The sequence below is a fragment of the Parus major genome, chromosome 2 (assembly GCF_001522545.3).
Source record: "Parus major isolate Abel chromosome 2, Parus_major1.1, whole genome shotgun sequence".
Classification (NCBI taxonomy): domain Eukaryota; kingdom Metazoa; phylum Chordata; class Aves; order Passeriformes; family Paridae; genus Parus; species Parus major.
In genome coordinates this window covers 21,263,585-21,279,185 of record NC_031769.1, presented here as the reverse complement: position 1 = coordinate 21,279,185, position 15,601 = coordinate 21,263,585, and the positions used below count along the sequence as shown (strand labels likewise).

Sequence of the window (15,601 nt, the reverse complement as noted above, 5' to 3'; positions counted from 1 at the left end):
AACTAGCACTGGTGCATAAGTTATACTTGTCCTAAACTGATATGCATATGTTGATGTAATTCTTTACAGAAGTTTTTCTTGACCTGTGCCATGAGGGAGTGGTACTACACTTCAAGCTTCCTTCAAGGATTTTCCACAGAATCATTTATTGCAGAAGGGATCAGGTATAGGCTCAACAGGCCCAAGCAACAACACTGTTGTGACGATGCCTGTAACACCTCTTTACAGCTCCCTGGAGGAGAGATGGAAGTAGCAGAATGAGAGGAAGAAAACAAGACAGAACGAGAGAGAGAGAGAGAGAGAGAGAGAGAGAGATTGTGTTTGCATGAGTACAAAGGGACAGAAAACAGAAGAAAATAAGCAGCAACAGTCTGAGTGAATATCCTCTAGATTTGCCATTTTGGTGGTAGATCCTAGTCTCAGTGACAGTTATTCCAGATTTATGTTATTACCAGCCAAAGCACTGACACATATTGGGTTTTGATATTACTTTATAAAGGATTTATTCCCGGGGTTTCTGCCTCTCTCCCAATACAGATTTAAAACCTGCCCTTCCTCTCTCACAGCTGAGCCGGTGGGTTGGAGTTTAAACTCTGACAGCCATGGCAAGTCCCATTTAAAAGCTGTGCTTTATGAAATACAAACAGTGCAAGTGCTCTGCAACTTTTCCTCCCAGTGAACAGGCTCCTTTGTGTTTTCTGGGTGCCTTGTGTTGAAAGAGGCCAAACCAAGTCTCCTTTACCCTCACTGGGAAGTAGCACAGAGTAACCATGGCCTGACTGAATGCTGCTTTGTACACTCACTTACAGCTAATCCATAGTCTCAAATATCCACAGGACTGTCCTTCTGCAGGCAAGACAAAGGAACTTCTTTGGGGATGGATATCACGTTGTTTTGTCAAGTGAAAACAGACCAAGATGTACTGGAAATGCAAAGCAGCTGGGTACAATTTGCAATTTGCTGTTTACTCCAAGGATAAAGTGTCAATATTGGCTGTGTACAAACCGAGGAGGCAATGTTGTTTGCTTGCAGGGGAGGTGTACAGCTGCTCTCAGGAGCAGATCCAGAGCCCCTGCATCTGAACTCAGCAGCAGGTGCTTTGTTGACTTCAGTAGGTAACAGGACAGATCTTCATCACTCAGATGTGAGTGAGGGATTTCATGTCCTCTTCATATCCTCTTGTACTTGGGCAGCTGAGGAGGATTTGCTTTACAAATTTACACATTTACTTCCTGAACACGGTAGAGAAAACAAATTCAGTAATCATACTGGTAGTGGAAGTATTCAGTGGCAGTATTTTGAAAACAATAGCCAGTGCCAGGAAACCTGTTGGTAGGTTGTACTCGTTACTCATGGCTCAGATCTCAGTATTCTATTTTTTTTTTCCTTTTATGTACTGACAAAGCCTGGTGAAAAAGGAGATCAGAAGGATCATGAAAGGAATTTTGGAAAGGGTGTTTTCCATATGGTTCCCAGAAGCCAAAAAAAAGCTTTTATGTGTATATATACATAATGTCATTCTAAGAACTCCTACAGGAATAAAGCATTGATTCTTAGATCTACTTCTAAATCAGAGTCAATACTTAGAAAATAATAAAAATTACAGAATTTTAAATAAATGGTCACATGGATATTGTCACAGTAACAACAAAGTTTGGATTCCATTACATAAGAAAGTTTTATTCTGATGCATTATAGCATAGTGTGGGTAGACCTCTACAACCTTCATGATAGGGTTAATTTAACTCTTTGCCTTTTTGTTATACCTGGGGAATATCTATTTTAACCAAAACATGTATTTATTAGTGAAAAAAAAAAAAAGTATTTTAATTTATTAGATTTCCTTGAAACAGAATGGAATTTCAGACACACACTAGCCCCAGGGAATGCAGCTGACACTACAGATACTGCTGGATCCTGAACCATGGAGATCTGAGCAATTCCCTTCAGTTCCACCAAACTGCGTACAGAAGTCCTGAGATCTTCAACTTATTTTTGCTCTGCACCACAGCCTTCTGTCAGGCTTCACTGCTTTATCTAACAGTCACCTTTCACTCCAAGACCTGACACTTTGTGACCCACTCTACAAAGCCTCTTTATTCCTGTATGTCAGGCTTTTGCAGATTCACTCTTGTAAGCTCCTACCAGACACAAGATTTTACAAGAGCATCTTTTGTTCCCAACTCTGTTGAGCATGTTGGATTCACTAGCCCAAACAGAGAACTAGTGAATATTATGAGTACTCACAGTAGCTATGTAACCCATGTTTGCCTGTTCTTCCTTATAGTGACCAGCATATTTAATAAGCATTAAGTGTACAAATAATAGCCTAAATAGGTTTTTTCTCCCACACAATTTGGAAGGTTTTCTCTCCTACAGTGACTATTTTTTCATCTGCATTATACAGATTTTTGTTATGGATCTCCACTTGTATCACTAATTCCTGACCTTAACATGAATGACTTTCTCCCTTGAGGAAGCTGATATAGTTTTTATCTATCACCACGGAAAACTACACATCTCTTATTCTTGCACATTGCCTTAATGTTCTTGACTCTGGAAACACAGAACTGGCATAAATATTGGCTCTGACAAGACTAGACCCCTAAATATAACTTTCTTATAAGCAACCTCTGTGTTACAAGAAAAATACAGTACAGAATCTTGACACAACATGCACAGACCTCAGAGAACTGCATTAAACTTAGCTAACATCTCCAAATGCTGCAAGCCAGAAGTGGTTTTGTTTGTACATCTTCACAAACATGCTTTATTCCTGTCTCTCTTTTTGCTTCTCCATACAGATTTTCTTGTTATTCGAGATACAATCCCTTCACTGTGCTTCTCTTCACATGTACTCAGATTTAAACCAGAAATACCTTAACTGCAGCCAGTAGACTCAAGATAGCAGCAGTAGTAGTAATAGTGCAGAGGCCTTTCCTAGTTTTCTAGTTTTCCATCAAAATTTTTGCCCCAGTTTTACGGAAGATGGGAAATTCTAGTCTTTATAAAGCTCTCTTTTAGAGCCTTCAGAAAAGAGATAAATGAAAATTGAAAAAAAAAATAAGTTATTTTAATATACTAACCATTACAAGACACAAGTCTTTGAACACCAGTAGTCCGAAGTAGAATGTCCCAAAAAAGGCATGTTTGGGACATGTTATCTATGACAGACAATTATCATCAAAAGGGAAGGTATTTTTAAAGAAACATTCTGGAGAAAAAGTATATGGAAAAAAATTAAAAAGCTATTTGAGTGAATGAGAGAGAGAGCAGGAAAGGAGGAAGAAAAAGCTGTTTTTCTTCTTTCCTACTAGCTCCATGACAGAAAACATCACACTTCTTGATTGTAATTATAAATCCAATTACCAATTATTTCAGTATCTTGTAAATAATTTAATGAAGATTTAGATCTTGGCAGCCCTGGAGTTCAAACTATCCTTTAGGACCCCACCATAGCCTTTTTTCCTTAGTCCAAACTGGCACAAATATGCATATTTTCTCATCCTTTACAACCATTCCAGGTAGCTGCCACACCACACCACTCATGGTTAAGCAGCAGCAATAGCAAATCCAGTTGTGCATCAGGCACAGGGCTTTGCATGTCTTGGTATTAAATATAATTGGAAAAACTGTTTTATTGGGGTGAAAAAAACAGAAAAGATGCCATAGCCCAACTGCACAGGCTGAGGACAGCTTGCTTAATGGACTGCTCTGTTTCAATGCAAGACATCTTCATTTTATACTTAAAGAAGCAAAATCAAACACAGAATCTCACTGGAGAAAGAGTAAATAATTTACACGGCTTGAAAACTGGAACTTAAAGAAATCCTACATTACTTGGTGAAAAAGACAAGTGAGAGGTGGGCAGGGTGAGCAGAACCTGAAGAGGTGACTGGAAGGGTAGTCCTTCCCCCTTCCCACTTGCCTAGCAATGAACCAGAGCTTCAGGAGCACTGGAATACGACACATGCAGTGGTTAAATGCTGTCATTTAGAACCAGCCCAGGCAATCAGAGGCAACAGATGCAGAGGTAATTGCGGGGAATTATGTTAAATACATATAGGATTATAGTTTTTTTGTTTTTATTGCTTCTGTTTTCCAGTCCCATAAGTAAAAACTGGAAACCAAATCCCATATTTAATTGGATTGGTCTGAAGGTTAAACCTTAAGTTACACTTCAGAAACTCCAGTCTGGTCTTACTGGCAAGCCTTGTTTGCTTGGCGAAGCTGAGCATTGTTGAGACAAACCTAAGAATTTAGGATACCCATCCTGCCTGAGGGATGCCTCCTGTCCAGTTACAGAAGTCTGGGAAGGATAAAGGGGCTTGGAACAATACCAAATACCCAAGTAGCACTGAATACTACTATATAACTTCTAGCATCTCTTCTTCAAACACCCATGTTTCCTGGCAAAGCTGTCTTCCCTGTCTTTTACAAAGAATCTGACACTTGGATTCACACTTACTGTCTTCACAGACATATCCCAAGTTTCTTTAACAAATCCCTATGTCAGTGACTCATACAACATCATGCAGGAAGACAGAGGAGAGGAACTGGATGAGGGTTTCCTGAAGCTAAGGATAGTCCTCTAATTATGAGGAGTTTACAGATTAGAAAGCCAGAAAGCAACCTTAGCTATTCTCTCTTCCTGCCGAACACACGCTGTAGACACTGCCTAAATTAATTCCTTTCTGTATTATCAGGAATTGTCATATTTTTCGGTTCACAGACCTGCTACAAATTTTCCAACAGTAATACAGATTGCTGTAAAGTTTAAGCTTCGTGACAACATGTAGTTTTATCCTACCTACCATTTGTTATTGCTGGCAGGTAATCCATTAAAACAGGCTGCATTAAAGATATTCTGAAGGAACCGCTGAACTTGATTTAAATGTTAGAGAGCTCACCACAACTTCTGGCAAATTATTTTGACAGCTGATTACCCTCACTTCAATACATAGCCTGGATTTATTTTTTTAACTCTAGTACTCAGTAAACATAATTTATTATTTCCACGACTTATTTGAAGTGTCCAGAATGGTGACTATATATAGGCCACATATATTACTCCAGAGAAGAAGCCCAGACATAAGAAAAAATGTGATTTATGCAGGTATATATATATATATATATATATATGAAGAAATATAAATTCTAGTGCTCCTACTGTATATGTGGAAATTCAAACACACACTGAAACTTGTTGGTGATGAAAGATTCAATGTATTTCCAATCCAAAATAAATTTTACACCTAGTAAAGTAAAAAATTAAAATATTAACCATCAATGTGGATAATCTCAAACTTAACCATAATTTCACCCAAAAAATTTCCCAGATCCTAATAAATATTTGTTAATAACAGTGTGAAAACAGAAAGCATATTACCTGAAGGTTTACAATTTTTGTAAGTTAGGCTGTTAAATTTTCAGAAAGAACAACTACCACATAAGCAGGTTTCTAGGGAGTGTCTCAGGAATTAGATGCAGACCAACCGTTACACATAACAAGTCTCAACAAACATAAAATCACTGCTGGAGAAATGTGCAAACTATGGTACCCTGGAAATGCACGATGAGGACAGAAACAGATGGAAGGGATTCATTGGATGGTGCATTTTCAGCCACAGCCCCGTTGCACCCAGCTCTCCAGAAGGTGATTGTAGAGGAACAAAGACTTGTCACATTTCCAGCCCAGGGAGATGTAGCCTAGGAAGCACCAGCAGTAAACCATTCACAGAGGGCCTGCTAGAAAGGGTTATGAACCTTGTTCAAAAATGCTACGGGGGTAGGAAAAAGAGGACAAGAGAAAGATCTGTCATGGTTTTGTGATTTTCAGATGCACAGAGAAAAGAATTCCACTGCTGTAGGGAGCAGTGGCTACATACTGTTTCACACTGTGAAATAGACAATGAAGTCTCTGGAACGATCTCCACTAACACCAAAAATGTTGGAGTAAAAATGTTGTTGTAAGAATGTGGAAAAATTTCTTACATACACAGATTATAGTCATTTAATTGATTTATTAAAAAAAAAATAAAAGTTAGAATTCAATGCAATAAAAAGTACCCAGGTCACTATTCCACTGATAAAAAGTCATAATCCAGTAAAACTGTAAAAGTGAGAAAAAGCAGCTTGTCTCTTCTATAAGACAGCAGAAAAAAAATATAATCTATACAAATATATGCAACTCTGGGATTATTTAACAGAGCACCAGGTATGAGAGAAGCATAGAGTATCACATAAGCTTCAGATAAAACCACAAGTGTACTTAGGCAGCTTTGGCTAGGTTTAAAGGTGAAACTCTACTTAAATCACTCTACCCAGAGGCTGAGAGTAAAGAAGTTTGTTAATTTCTTTTCAAGTTTAGGTTTCTGACACTTGGTATTGTTGCACTTACTTCCAATGAACACGCATAAGGAAATACATGGCTTAATTACAACTTCTCTTTCTAAAGAAAAGGACATAAAGACTAATAAACTGGAAATGCTTAGGTTAGGAGAAGTAATAGAACCATTTGAGAGATGAAACAACAATATCAAATATCATTATCCCAACATGAGAATGAGATAACAAAAAAGCTTAGAGTTAAAACTTTACAAATGAGATTAAAAACCTTCTGGACATGCCTTGAAGACAAAACCAGTGAAAATAATCATACTCATTGGTCAGGTGACTATTTTTTAGTATGGGTGGATTCACTCTTGCAAACACTCTTGCAAAGGTCAAGCATGGATGCTGCAGTCAATCTCAAATCACCAACAGCATAGAGACAGCAGCATTAGATTAAATGTTAATTGCCTGTGTAATGCAGAAGGTTATGCTGCATCGCATAATCCTTGCTTACTCTTCAAAGCAGGGGAAGGAGTGTGTGAATGCTATCACCTGCATACCTTTTGTTTATTTTTCTGAGATTTTTCTAAGAAGAGACAATTGAAAAACCAATCATGTTGTTTCATCTTTCTTTCTCAACACAGTTATGAGAGAAAAAAGTGAAGTTTCTTAAGTAGGTCACTCAAGCACAGAATATGTGTAAATAAAGAGCCATGGATTTTCCCCTTAGCTATCTGGAGAGAAATTTCAGTGATCAGTTCAAACACTGTTTTGTCAGAGATGTGCCAGGAAAAACAGTAAAAATAAATTTAGCAGAAAATACAACAGCAACAACTTCTGAAGTAGCATTGTTAAGTTTTTAGAAAACACATAGTAATAAAACAGACTAATTACATTCAATCTTTTACACGCAACAGAAGGAGCAAGCTAAGAAAGGATCACAGTGCTAGAACTAGGTGCAGTGTAATGTACTCTGGGAATGTGTCATAAATCCCAACCTTGGACTTAATTAAGGCTTAAATAAGATTACTTCTGCTGAAAATTCATGCTGTAACTAGTTAAATTATAGAAGTACTACCTAAAGAATTTACAAATTAAATAAATGGAAAGACTCACAGGAAAAAAAAAAACAAAAAACATCAGCCTTGTCTACAAGGAGGTAAAGAGATACTGTTCAAAGGCAGACAGAACCACAAGCATCTGACCACTCCTGACACCCTCAGCTCCAACTACTGCAGCAGAAAAAAATCAAGCACCTCTCTTTGGGTGCAAAATACTTTTAACTAATGTATATCTACAGTGAAGACAACTTTTAAAACCAGATCTTTCAGCCAGGATAATGACACCCCTTAACATGCCTCCATGTTATATTCCAGAGAGGAAAGGTCAGTATTTGCAGATAATTTCTTTCTGACTGCTTTTATTAATAGAGTCCATAAGGGAAAAAAAATAAAGCACTTAATCCATACTTATTTTCCATCCTTCTCTCCTTGCACTCACAAACCTCCAGAGCAAGCAGACTTATTTACTGCTCAGATAAAACAAGCCTGGACAATTCAACAAGCATGAAGATAGATACCTGTGACCTCTGGTCCCAGCTAGGCTTTCAGAAGAGACCTTCACAAGTCTGATTTCTGTGCAAAACAGGACTCTACAAGTATAATTCACTGCGCCCACTACCAGTGAATAACTGGGGCCCCTTAAGTCCAAGACAATGGTGGTCATTAGCTATCACGAAACCATTTTATATGTCAGAACTACTGTGGCTCTTCCCTGAGTATATCTGTGGCTTTTTCAGACCATATCTTTCAGGGCTTTTTTCCCAATCTTCAATGTTTTGTTAGCCTCCATGCCAAAACATGATGAGAACACTAGTTCTGACCAATTTTTTAAGTGTGTGTTTGAAATACATGTGTGAAAGTCTGGCAATGCTTTAAAGTGTTAGATGTGCAGGTACTGTGCTTAAGCTAAACTATCAGAAAGTCATTATTACATATTAGCCAATACAGAAGGTGATGAAAACCACCTCACAAATGAACAAAGACACAAAGGCACAAAACCTGTGGATGCAAGCAGAAAGAGAAGAGGATGGGAATGATTTTATAAACATATGTGGATGTTTTTACTTAGAGATGATGCAGAACTTCTTTTTTCTTCATGAAAATTCTAATAATTTTACTGAAAGAATAAGGAATAATCAGCTTTAATGTACATATTAACAATGTATGAAAGGATTCAGCTGCAAAAGGACTGAGCAAGAAAGAAGCATCAATATGACAACAACAAAAAAAAACTGTATCAGACATCCTGGAAACATGAAGTATGAACAAACTGTACGTCATCAGCTCTCCTAACAGTCATGGTACCGTGTTCTGAATTAAATATTACTATGTTTTGATATATTATTATGCATAACTGGCTAATGATTTCTGACTTTACTTGACTGATAATGACCTCATTTGTACATCATGCTCACTCTTCCTAGGTGGACAAAAAGATTGTTACACAAAGGGAGAAGAAATGTTGTCTGTGATACAGTTCACATAAAATGTGGCAAACTGGAATACTTCAAGTAGCAGACTTATGGCTAATTTTAGAAGTTACACTTCTCAACCAATCTAGTTATTTAGAACTATCATACTCAAACATTTACATATTACCCAAAATCTTCAGAATGGATTCCCAAAAATATATGCATGAATCAGTGTTAATTTTTTTCCAATAAAAAAACCTGCATATAAACTCCTGTTTATATAAACCACTGTTAGACCCTTTAAAAGAGACTTTTGGCACAAATCATTTCTTTAGGCTTGGGAATACTATGGCTCGTATTAGACATGAGTGCTGGGACCAAAGGAGCTGGTACCAGACGCCTGTCTAGGTCAGTTCTGGTTCTACCTTTGGTAGAACTTATATTTGGTCATTGTGCAAAACAGGTATAGGTTAGACAGCGAACAAGCAAAAGCTGATGTGCCTGAATTAGAAGTAGCAGTGTGACATCTAGTGGGCTCTTTTTGGGACAGCAATAGGCTTATTCCTTTTTAGCAACTCACAGATCACAGAACATTTCGAGTTGGAAGGGACACACAAAGATCATCAATCGCAACTCTTAAGTGAATGGCCTGTACAGGGATTGACTTCATTACTCTGGCATTATTAGCACCATGCTGTACCAACTGAGATAATAGGTTTCAAGAAATTGAACAAAAGGAAAAAAGAAACTGATACAAGCAACAAAGACAGCCACAGACTATACAGGTGAAGCAAAAATATTTACAAAAGCCAGAGGTGGAGAAATAAGTTTTGTGTTCACTGGTATTGCTTTTAGAATGTATTCAAGTATGACTGACAGGAACTGAAAACATCTCATGTTGGACACTTGGGGATGTGTGCTGCAATATTTGAGGCATTTTCAACATACATCCCATGCTGCAACAGAAGTATTAACCAAAACAAGCACCAAGAGGAGATATCATGATTAAGAAAGTGACTTTTCTCCACAGAGTGCAACACAGCTCTTTCACTTCCAGTATGCTGGAACTTGGGATTCCCCCAAATGCTAAAAATTGCATTATTGCATCAGATAGTGGGGCACTTAAAAACAACTAAATAAATCCTAAACTTTATTTTCCTGGAGTTGTTCATTTCCATGTCCCTTCTACATTAGTCACATGCAAATCAGCCCAAGACATTTCCCCCGTAATTTGGCCAGTCTCATTGATTATGGAAATTACAGATCAGCAAACAAAAATCAATCTGGTAGTACCACACTAGTGTCAACTCAGTTCAAGCACTAAACATGGAGAGAATAAACACTATCTGCCTAAATTCTCAACAAATTTTGGAGCTAAGAATGAGAGCTCAGATGGACATCAGGCACCTAAATGGGTGACAACCATAGAATTCAGACACCTGAAGCATAATTTCTATGCACTGTATGCTGTTTTTGTTCCCAGAAGTACTGTCCCTGTCCCACCACTAACTAGGACAGCTAACTAACCAGCTATGAGCTAATTTCTCACCTACCACCAGTGGTGGTGATGCAGAGCACAATGCCTATATCGTGAGGAATGTCCATTTTGTAGCTGGATACCCATGACACTCCTTTGGAAGAATAAGGCTTCAAAGCAATTCTTCACCATCTGCACCCAGGAGGTTTACAAGCCTTTGCTTACCATCCAGCCCATACAGTGGAATCTTAGCCTTTCAGAAGGTAAAGCAGCATAATATATATTCTGATTTCTATTAGAACATATATGCTGACACACAGGATTGCAAAAAGTATTGTACAGAAAGAGTCAGATGCCTTATTGCTGAACTTGTTCTCTGCTTCAATCCTTTATACACAGTTCATTTACACATTCTGGCTTCTGTCCAGCAAAAACAGAGACCTGAATCCCAACCCCATGTTATTCAACAAAATAATTAGAAGAGTTCGTGTGACTTGCTTTGGTTGTTATCAATCTGTTTGAAATTATCCAAGCTCTTGGTATTAAAGGTTTTGAAATAAGGTAAGTGGACAGTAAAGGAATAAAATCAGTTGAAAAGTGATATGCAAAGTAAGCAGTATTGTAAATGTCTTTTTCAAGCCACAGGCACATATCACTGTTATCATCAGATATCTTTATATTGTAACTATATCTTTAGTTAAAGACCATCTTGGGAGCCATCTGACTGCAACGTACCAGATCTAAGAAATCAATGTCATTACTGAAAAACTGCATTTCAGCTTTTGTTCTGTAAAGAACTCATGCCTGGGGAATGAAAAAACTGTTGTATTTATAATTAAATGGATGTGGTAAATTGTGTTATTGTATAAATTGTGTTATTGTACTGCATTGAATAAAAGCTGACTGTTAGCCTCCAAAAATCTCAATATCAAAACCTCACCAACTGTACCATCTTGTTTTAGGCCTTCAGTGATACTCTTACTGATGCCCAGGGAGTGATGAACAATTTCCACAACTCTGAACACAGAAGAAACAAAGAAGGGAGTGAGTGTGGAGCAAGAGAGTTGGTCACCTCTGAACCATCTATTAAAGAAGTTACAGTTTGGAGGGAAAAATCTGGAAGGTGGATAAAGTTGCAGAAAAACTGAGGTACCTCAAACTTGGTGATTAAAATCTGCAGAAAATTTTGTACTCCATATTCTATGTATCTATAAAGTGACAGAAATGCCTTCCCTTTGTCCCCTATCCTTTCAACTACATGATATGATGAATCCAGCAAATCCTGTACAAAATAGTTGGCTGCAGAACTGAGCATAATGTGTAGTAAATAAAATATGAAAGGGTGGCATCAAAGAGAAAAAAAAAAACAGCAGAACACAGAAACATCATTCCTTTGGTCACAAATTCAGGCATTATATTAGAGACATCTGGTCTGTACTACATTTATTTTTGCACTGTTTAAAATTATGCCTCTTCTCAAGTACTGCAGTTAAAAGGATGAGGAGATTATTTCTTGGTCTTCCTTAAGCAATGTATTCCAAAATTTTTATCCCCTCAGCTGGGCTAAGTAAACACCTCAAGAAAATGGAACTTTACACTTCAATTCCCTGTCTCCTCCCTAGCTTTATTGCAGTTGTCAGGAAAGTGTGATGCCTAAGCACACCACCACCAAGCTCCCAGCCACTACAGCAGATGGGAATGTAACTGGCAGCACGATCCAGCTCAAGGCTTTCAGTCCAGGGTGACCGAATTCCAACATCATGTGTGAGCTCATGTCAGAGTTAAATGCACCCAGACTTAGAAGGAACAGAAGCAAAGCAGATGGGCAAGCAGAAAGTCTTTGACTTGTCATGGGTTAATGCTAGCCTTGGGTCACTATGAGGAAGCATGTCACTCATAATGAATATGGCTTGTGACCAGAGCTTAAGGCAATAACACTATTACTGTAGCTCTGTTATGGATTCTTTCTTAAAATCCTACTACAAAGAATCCAGAAAAAGCTATGAAATGAAAACTGTGCACATAACTTTCCCTTTCTAAACAAAATTATTTTACCTAGGCCTTTTCTTAGGAAAATACATTGAATTATCTAAAAAAAAAAAAACCAGCAATAGTTACTAGCGTCCTGTGTTGCTTGACTTCAGTTTTCCCACTAGAGGGATCACACACTCTTTGAGATCTGCAAAATCAGAAACTATTCTACACAGATTTCTTACTGGAGTGTTTGTAATATGATGAACTTATCAAAACTTAAAAGGTTACCACAGCTCAGTAGCCCTTCAGAAGGCAGATGTGTACTCATTAATCTCCTTGAACAGACTTCCTTTGCAGCCTTCATTTTCCTCAGATAAGGAATAAGAAAATGCACCAGTGGAAATAAAATGCCTACCCAACAATCCATTTAAAACACATCCCTTGGTTACATCTGTCTCCTAGCTCTTTTGCTCGTGGATGTTTAAATATAAAAAATCTTGCAAACGCTAACAACTGAGTGCAGTGAATTTGGGGCCTTCTCTACAAGAAGGTCAATGAGGTGCTGGAGCGAGATCAGGGAAGTGCAACAGATGGTGTGGAACATCCTCATCTGGAAGAGATGATAAAGGGTCTAGAACACAAGTCTGATGAAGAGCAGCTGAGGGACCTGGGGTCATTAGCCTGGAGAAAAGGAGCCTGAAAGGTGACAGTGTCACTCTACAACTGCTTGAAAAAAGGTTGTAGTGAGGTGGGAGTCAGTCTCTACTCGCAAGTAACAAAAGAGGAAATGGACTCAAGTTGTGCCATGGGAGGTTTTTGGATATTTGGAGAAATGTCTTTATTGAAAGCATTGCTGAGCTTTGGAACAGGCTGCCCAAGGAAGTGGCTGAATCTCCATGCCTGGGAGTTTTAAAGGACATGTAGATGTGGCACTGAGGGACATGGTTTAGTGGTGGGCCTGATGGTGCTGGATTAACAGGGGGCCTCAATGTTCTAAGAGATCTTTTCTAGCCTAAACTCTATGATTTGATGAGTTCCAGGAGTCTCAGTAGAAGTACTGAAAATGGAGGATGGCCAGATATTCATGCTGAGTTAAAGTAAAGAAAAACCCTACCATAAAATTTGAAACACATCTTCCTTTTGTACACAGCTACAGCTGTACAGTTTAGTGTTTTTATCTACCAACTGGTATGAATCATATCTGGTTTCTTCTCACTGAAGCAATCAAAAGTTCTTTCCTATTATTAACAATACATATATACCATTTGACATTTTGTTTATCAATGTGTAACTCTTCAAATCTTATAACTTATATTCTTTGCCACTTATTTTCAAACTTTCCAGCATTTAATATTTTTAACTATTTTTAAATATAAGGTCTTATTTTAATTAGGAGGGCTTTTTGCCCAGACATTAATACATGTACTCTAACAAAGTTCAGCTCAGAGCCTGCACGTTATTATGTTTGGTCAATAAAACTATTTGACCACCGCACAGCTTCATATCAACACACTTAGTTAAATATCCTTGTGAGATAGGTATTTCTTAAGCCAAGAAACTAGACAGGGTCACTACTTTGTTTCTCAGCTGTTTCATAACTTCAAATATGCTGTTCTGTGTGATAAAGGTATTAAACAATGATTTGTCTTATTTGGCAACTCTTTTAAATTACACAGAACACCAGTTTTGTTTGGATGTCATTGGCAATTGTTAGCAGTTATAAGGTGCAATTAGTGCGGAAATAATACAATATATGCCATGTAGATAATGTCTGAAAGCCCTGTTTACTGGATGACTCGGAAGCTGAGAAGGGTGACTCACTTTTAATGGAAAGTTTACTATAAATTAGCATACTTTAATTGAGGTCCTACTCAAATTTACAATGTTCTTCAGAAATTACGCTAATAAACAGAAGAATAAAATGTTATGCTTCCAGATTCCTGACAGCAGGCCATTTACCCTGCAAGGTCTCCATTAGGAGATTTGTTTCAGTCATACAGACTCCAGCAACTGATTTCTCATCATCCTGCAACTGAATTAAATAGCTCTCACTAGGAGATAGAGGGAGTTCTGTTTTGCAAAGTCGCAAGACCAGCTCAGACAAAGCCGTGGCGATTCCGGCCGATGCTGCGCCCTGGGGCATTGGGTATTGGGGGTATTGGGTTTACTCAGCGGGAGTAAACCACGGGCTGTACCAGTGAGTGCCGCCAGCCAGGAGGAGGATGTTGGATCAAAGCTGGTCTCTTCCAGAGAATCCCGAAACCCACAGCGGCCCCCGACTGAACACAAAAGGGCTCCCTCGCTTTAGAGGGACACGGGCGTTCCTCCAACTCCTACTCCAGAATTGGGACCTACAGACCCAAAAGAAATCATACAGCCTGTTCTCTGTCTTTGGGAACAGGGACGGGTGGTCAGATTACGAGGCAAAAGCAACGCTACCAAGAGAGAACACGTAAGGATGCGTTCTGGGATACACGATACAGATACACGAACTGCTGAGTCTGTGAGCCTTGCGGCCTTTTGGTAAATCACGAGTCGGTGATTCTGAAATAATCAGATATCAACTCAGCGATAAACCGGCGAACACGTCGAGAACTTTCCTGTCGCCTTAGTGGGTCACAGCCGCCACAAAACAGCGCTTTCCCAAGAGCGACAGTCCCGGGATGCGCTGGTGACCGGCTCCACCTCGGCCTCCACCTCGGCGGCCCGCGGCCGCTGGCTCCGGGGAGCAGCAGCCTCCTCCTCCTCTTTCTTCTCCTCAGCGGAGCGCTTCCGTCCACGGGCGCTGCCTCCCGCGGGTGTCTGACAGCTGCTGGCCGGGAGCCGGGAGCCGGGAGCCGCCGGCCACCTCACTGCCCTCAGCGCTCCCCGCCCGCAGCCCGCACTGACAGACCCAGTCCCGCCCTGCGGTGCGGGCGGGCCCGAGGCCTGTGCCGGGAAATGCCGCCGCGGGGCCACGGGCCTGTACCACCGCGCCGGAGGGGGAACTCGGAGGGCAGGAGATGGGAGGGGGTGGTCCCTCAGCTCCCGACGGCACAGCCCGGCACCGCCCGCTGCCTGGTGACGGAAGGTCGCCGCTTGCCCCGCCCGGGCGCTGGTGGGACGCGGGCTCCGGGAAGCGCCGGGGCTGGAAGTCGCCGCCCTCCCTCCGTATCCGGGTGGTTGCTCCCGGGCGCAGCCGGACCGCCGGAGCCGGTGCCAGGCGAGAATGGCGTATCCCGGGCAGCCGGCGACCGGCGGGTTCTACCAGGGCGTGGTGAGCGGGGCTGGGGCCCGCGGGGGTCGTGGCCGGGGGCAGCGGTGGATGTGGCCGGGGGCAGCGGTGGATGTGGCCGGGGGCAGCG

The 15,601-nt window shown here is 40.1% G+C and overlaps 2 protein-coding genes across 2 annotated transcripts in view; one reads left to right on the top strand and one right to left on the bottom strand.

The window, feature by feature from the left end:
• LOC107215556 overlaps positions 1–15,601 on the bottom strand; it is a gene marked incomplete at its 5' end in the record, with an annotated part of 821,761 nt that overhangs the window by 453,628 nt on the left and 352,532 nt on the right. The window lies entirely within an intron of this gene.
• SRI (sorcin) overlaps positions 15,351–15,601 on the top strand; it is an 8,402-nt gene continuing 8,151 nt past the window's right edge. Inside the window, exon 1 of the mRNA XM_015615858.3 lies at positions 15,351–15,513. Coding sequence (XP_015471344.1) covers positions 15,466–15,513 — 48 coding nt within the window. The 5' untranslated portion in view covers positions 15,351–15,465. The remainder of the gene's footprint in view (positions 15,514–15,601) is intronic.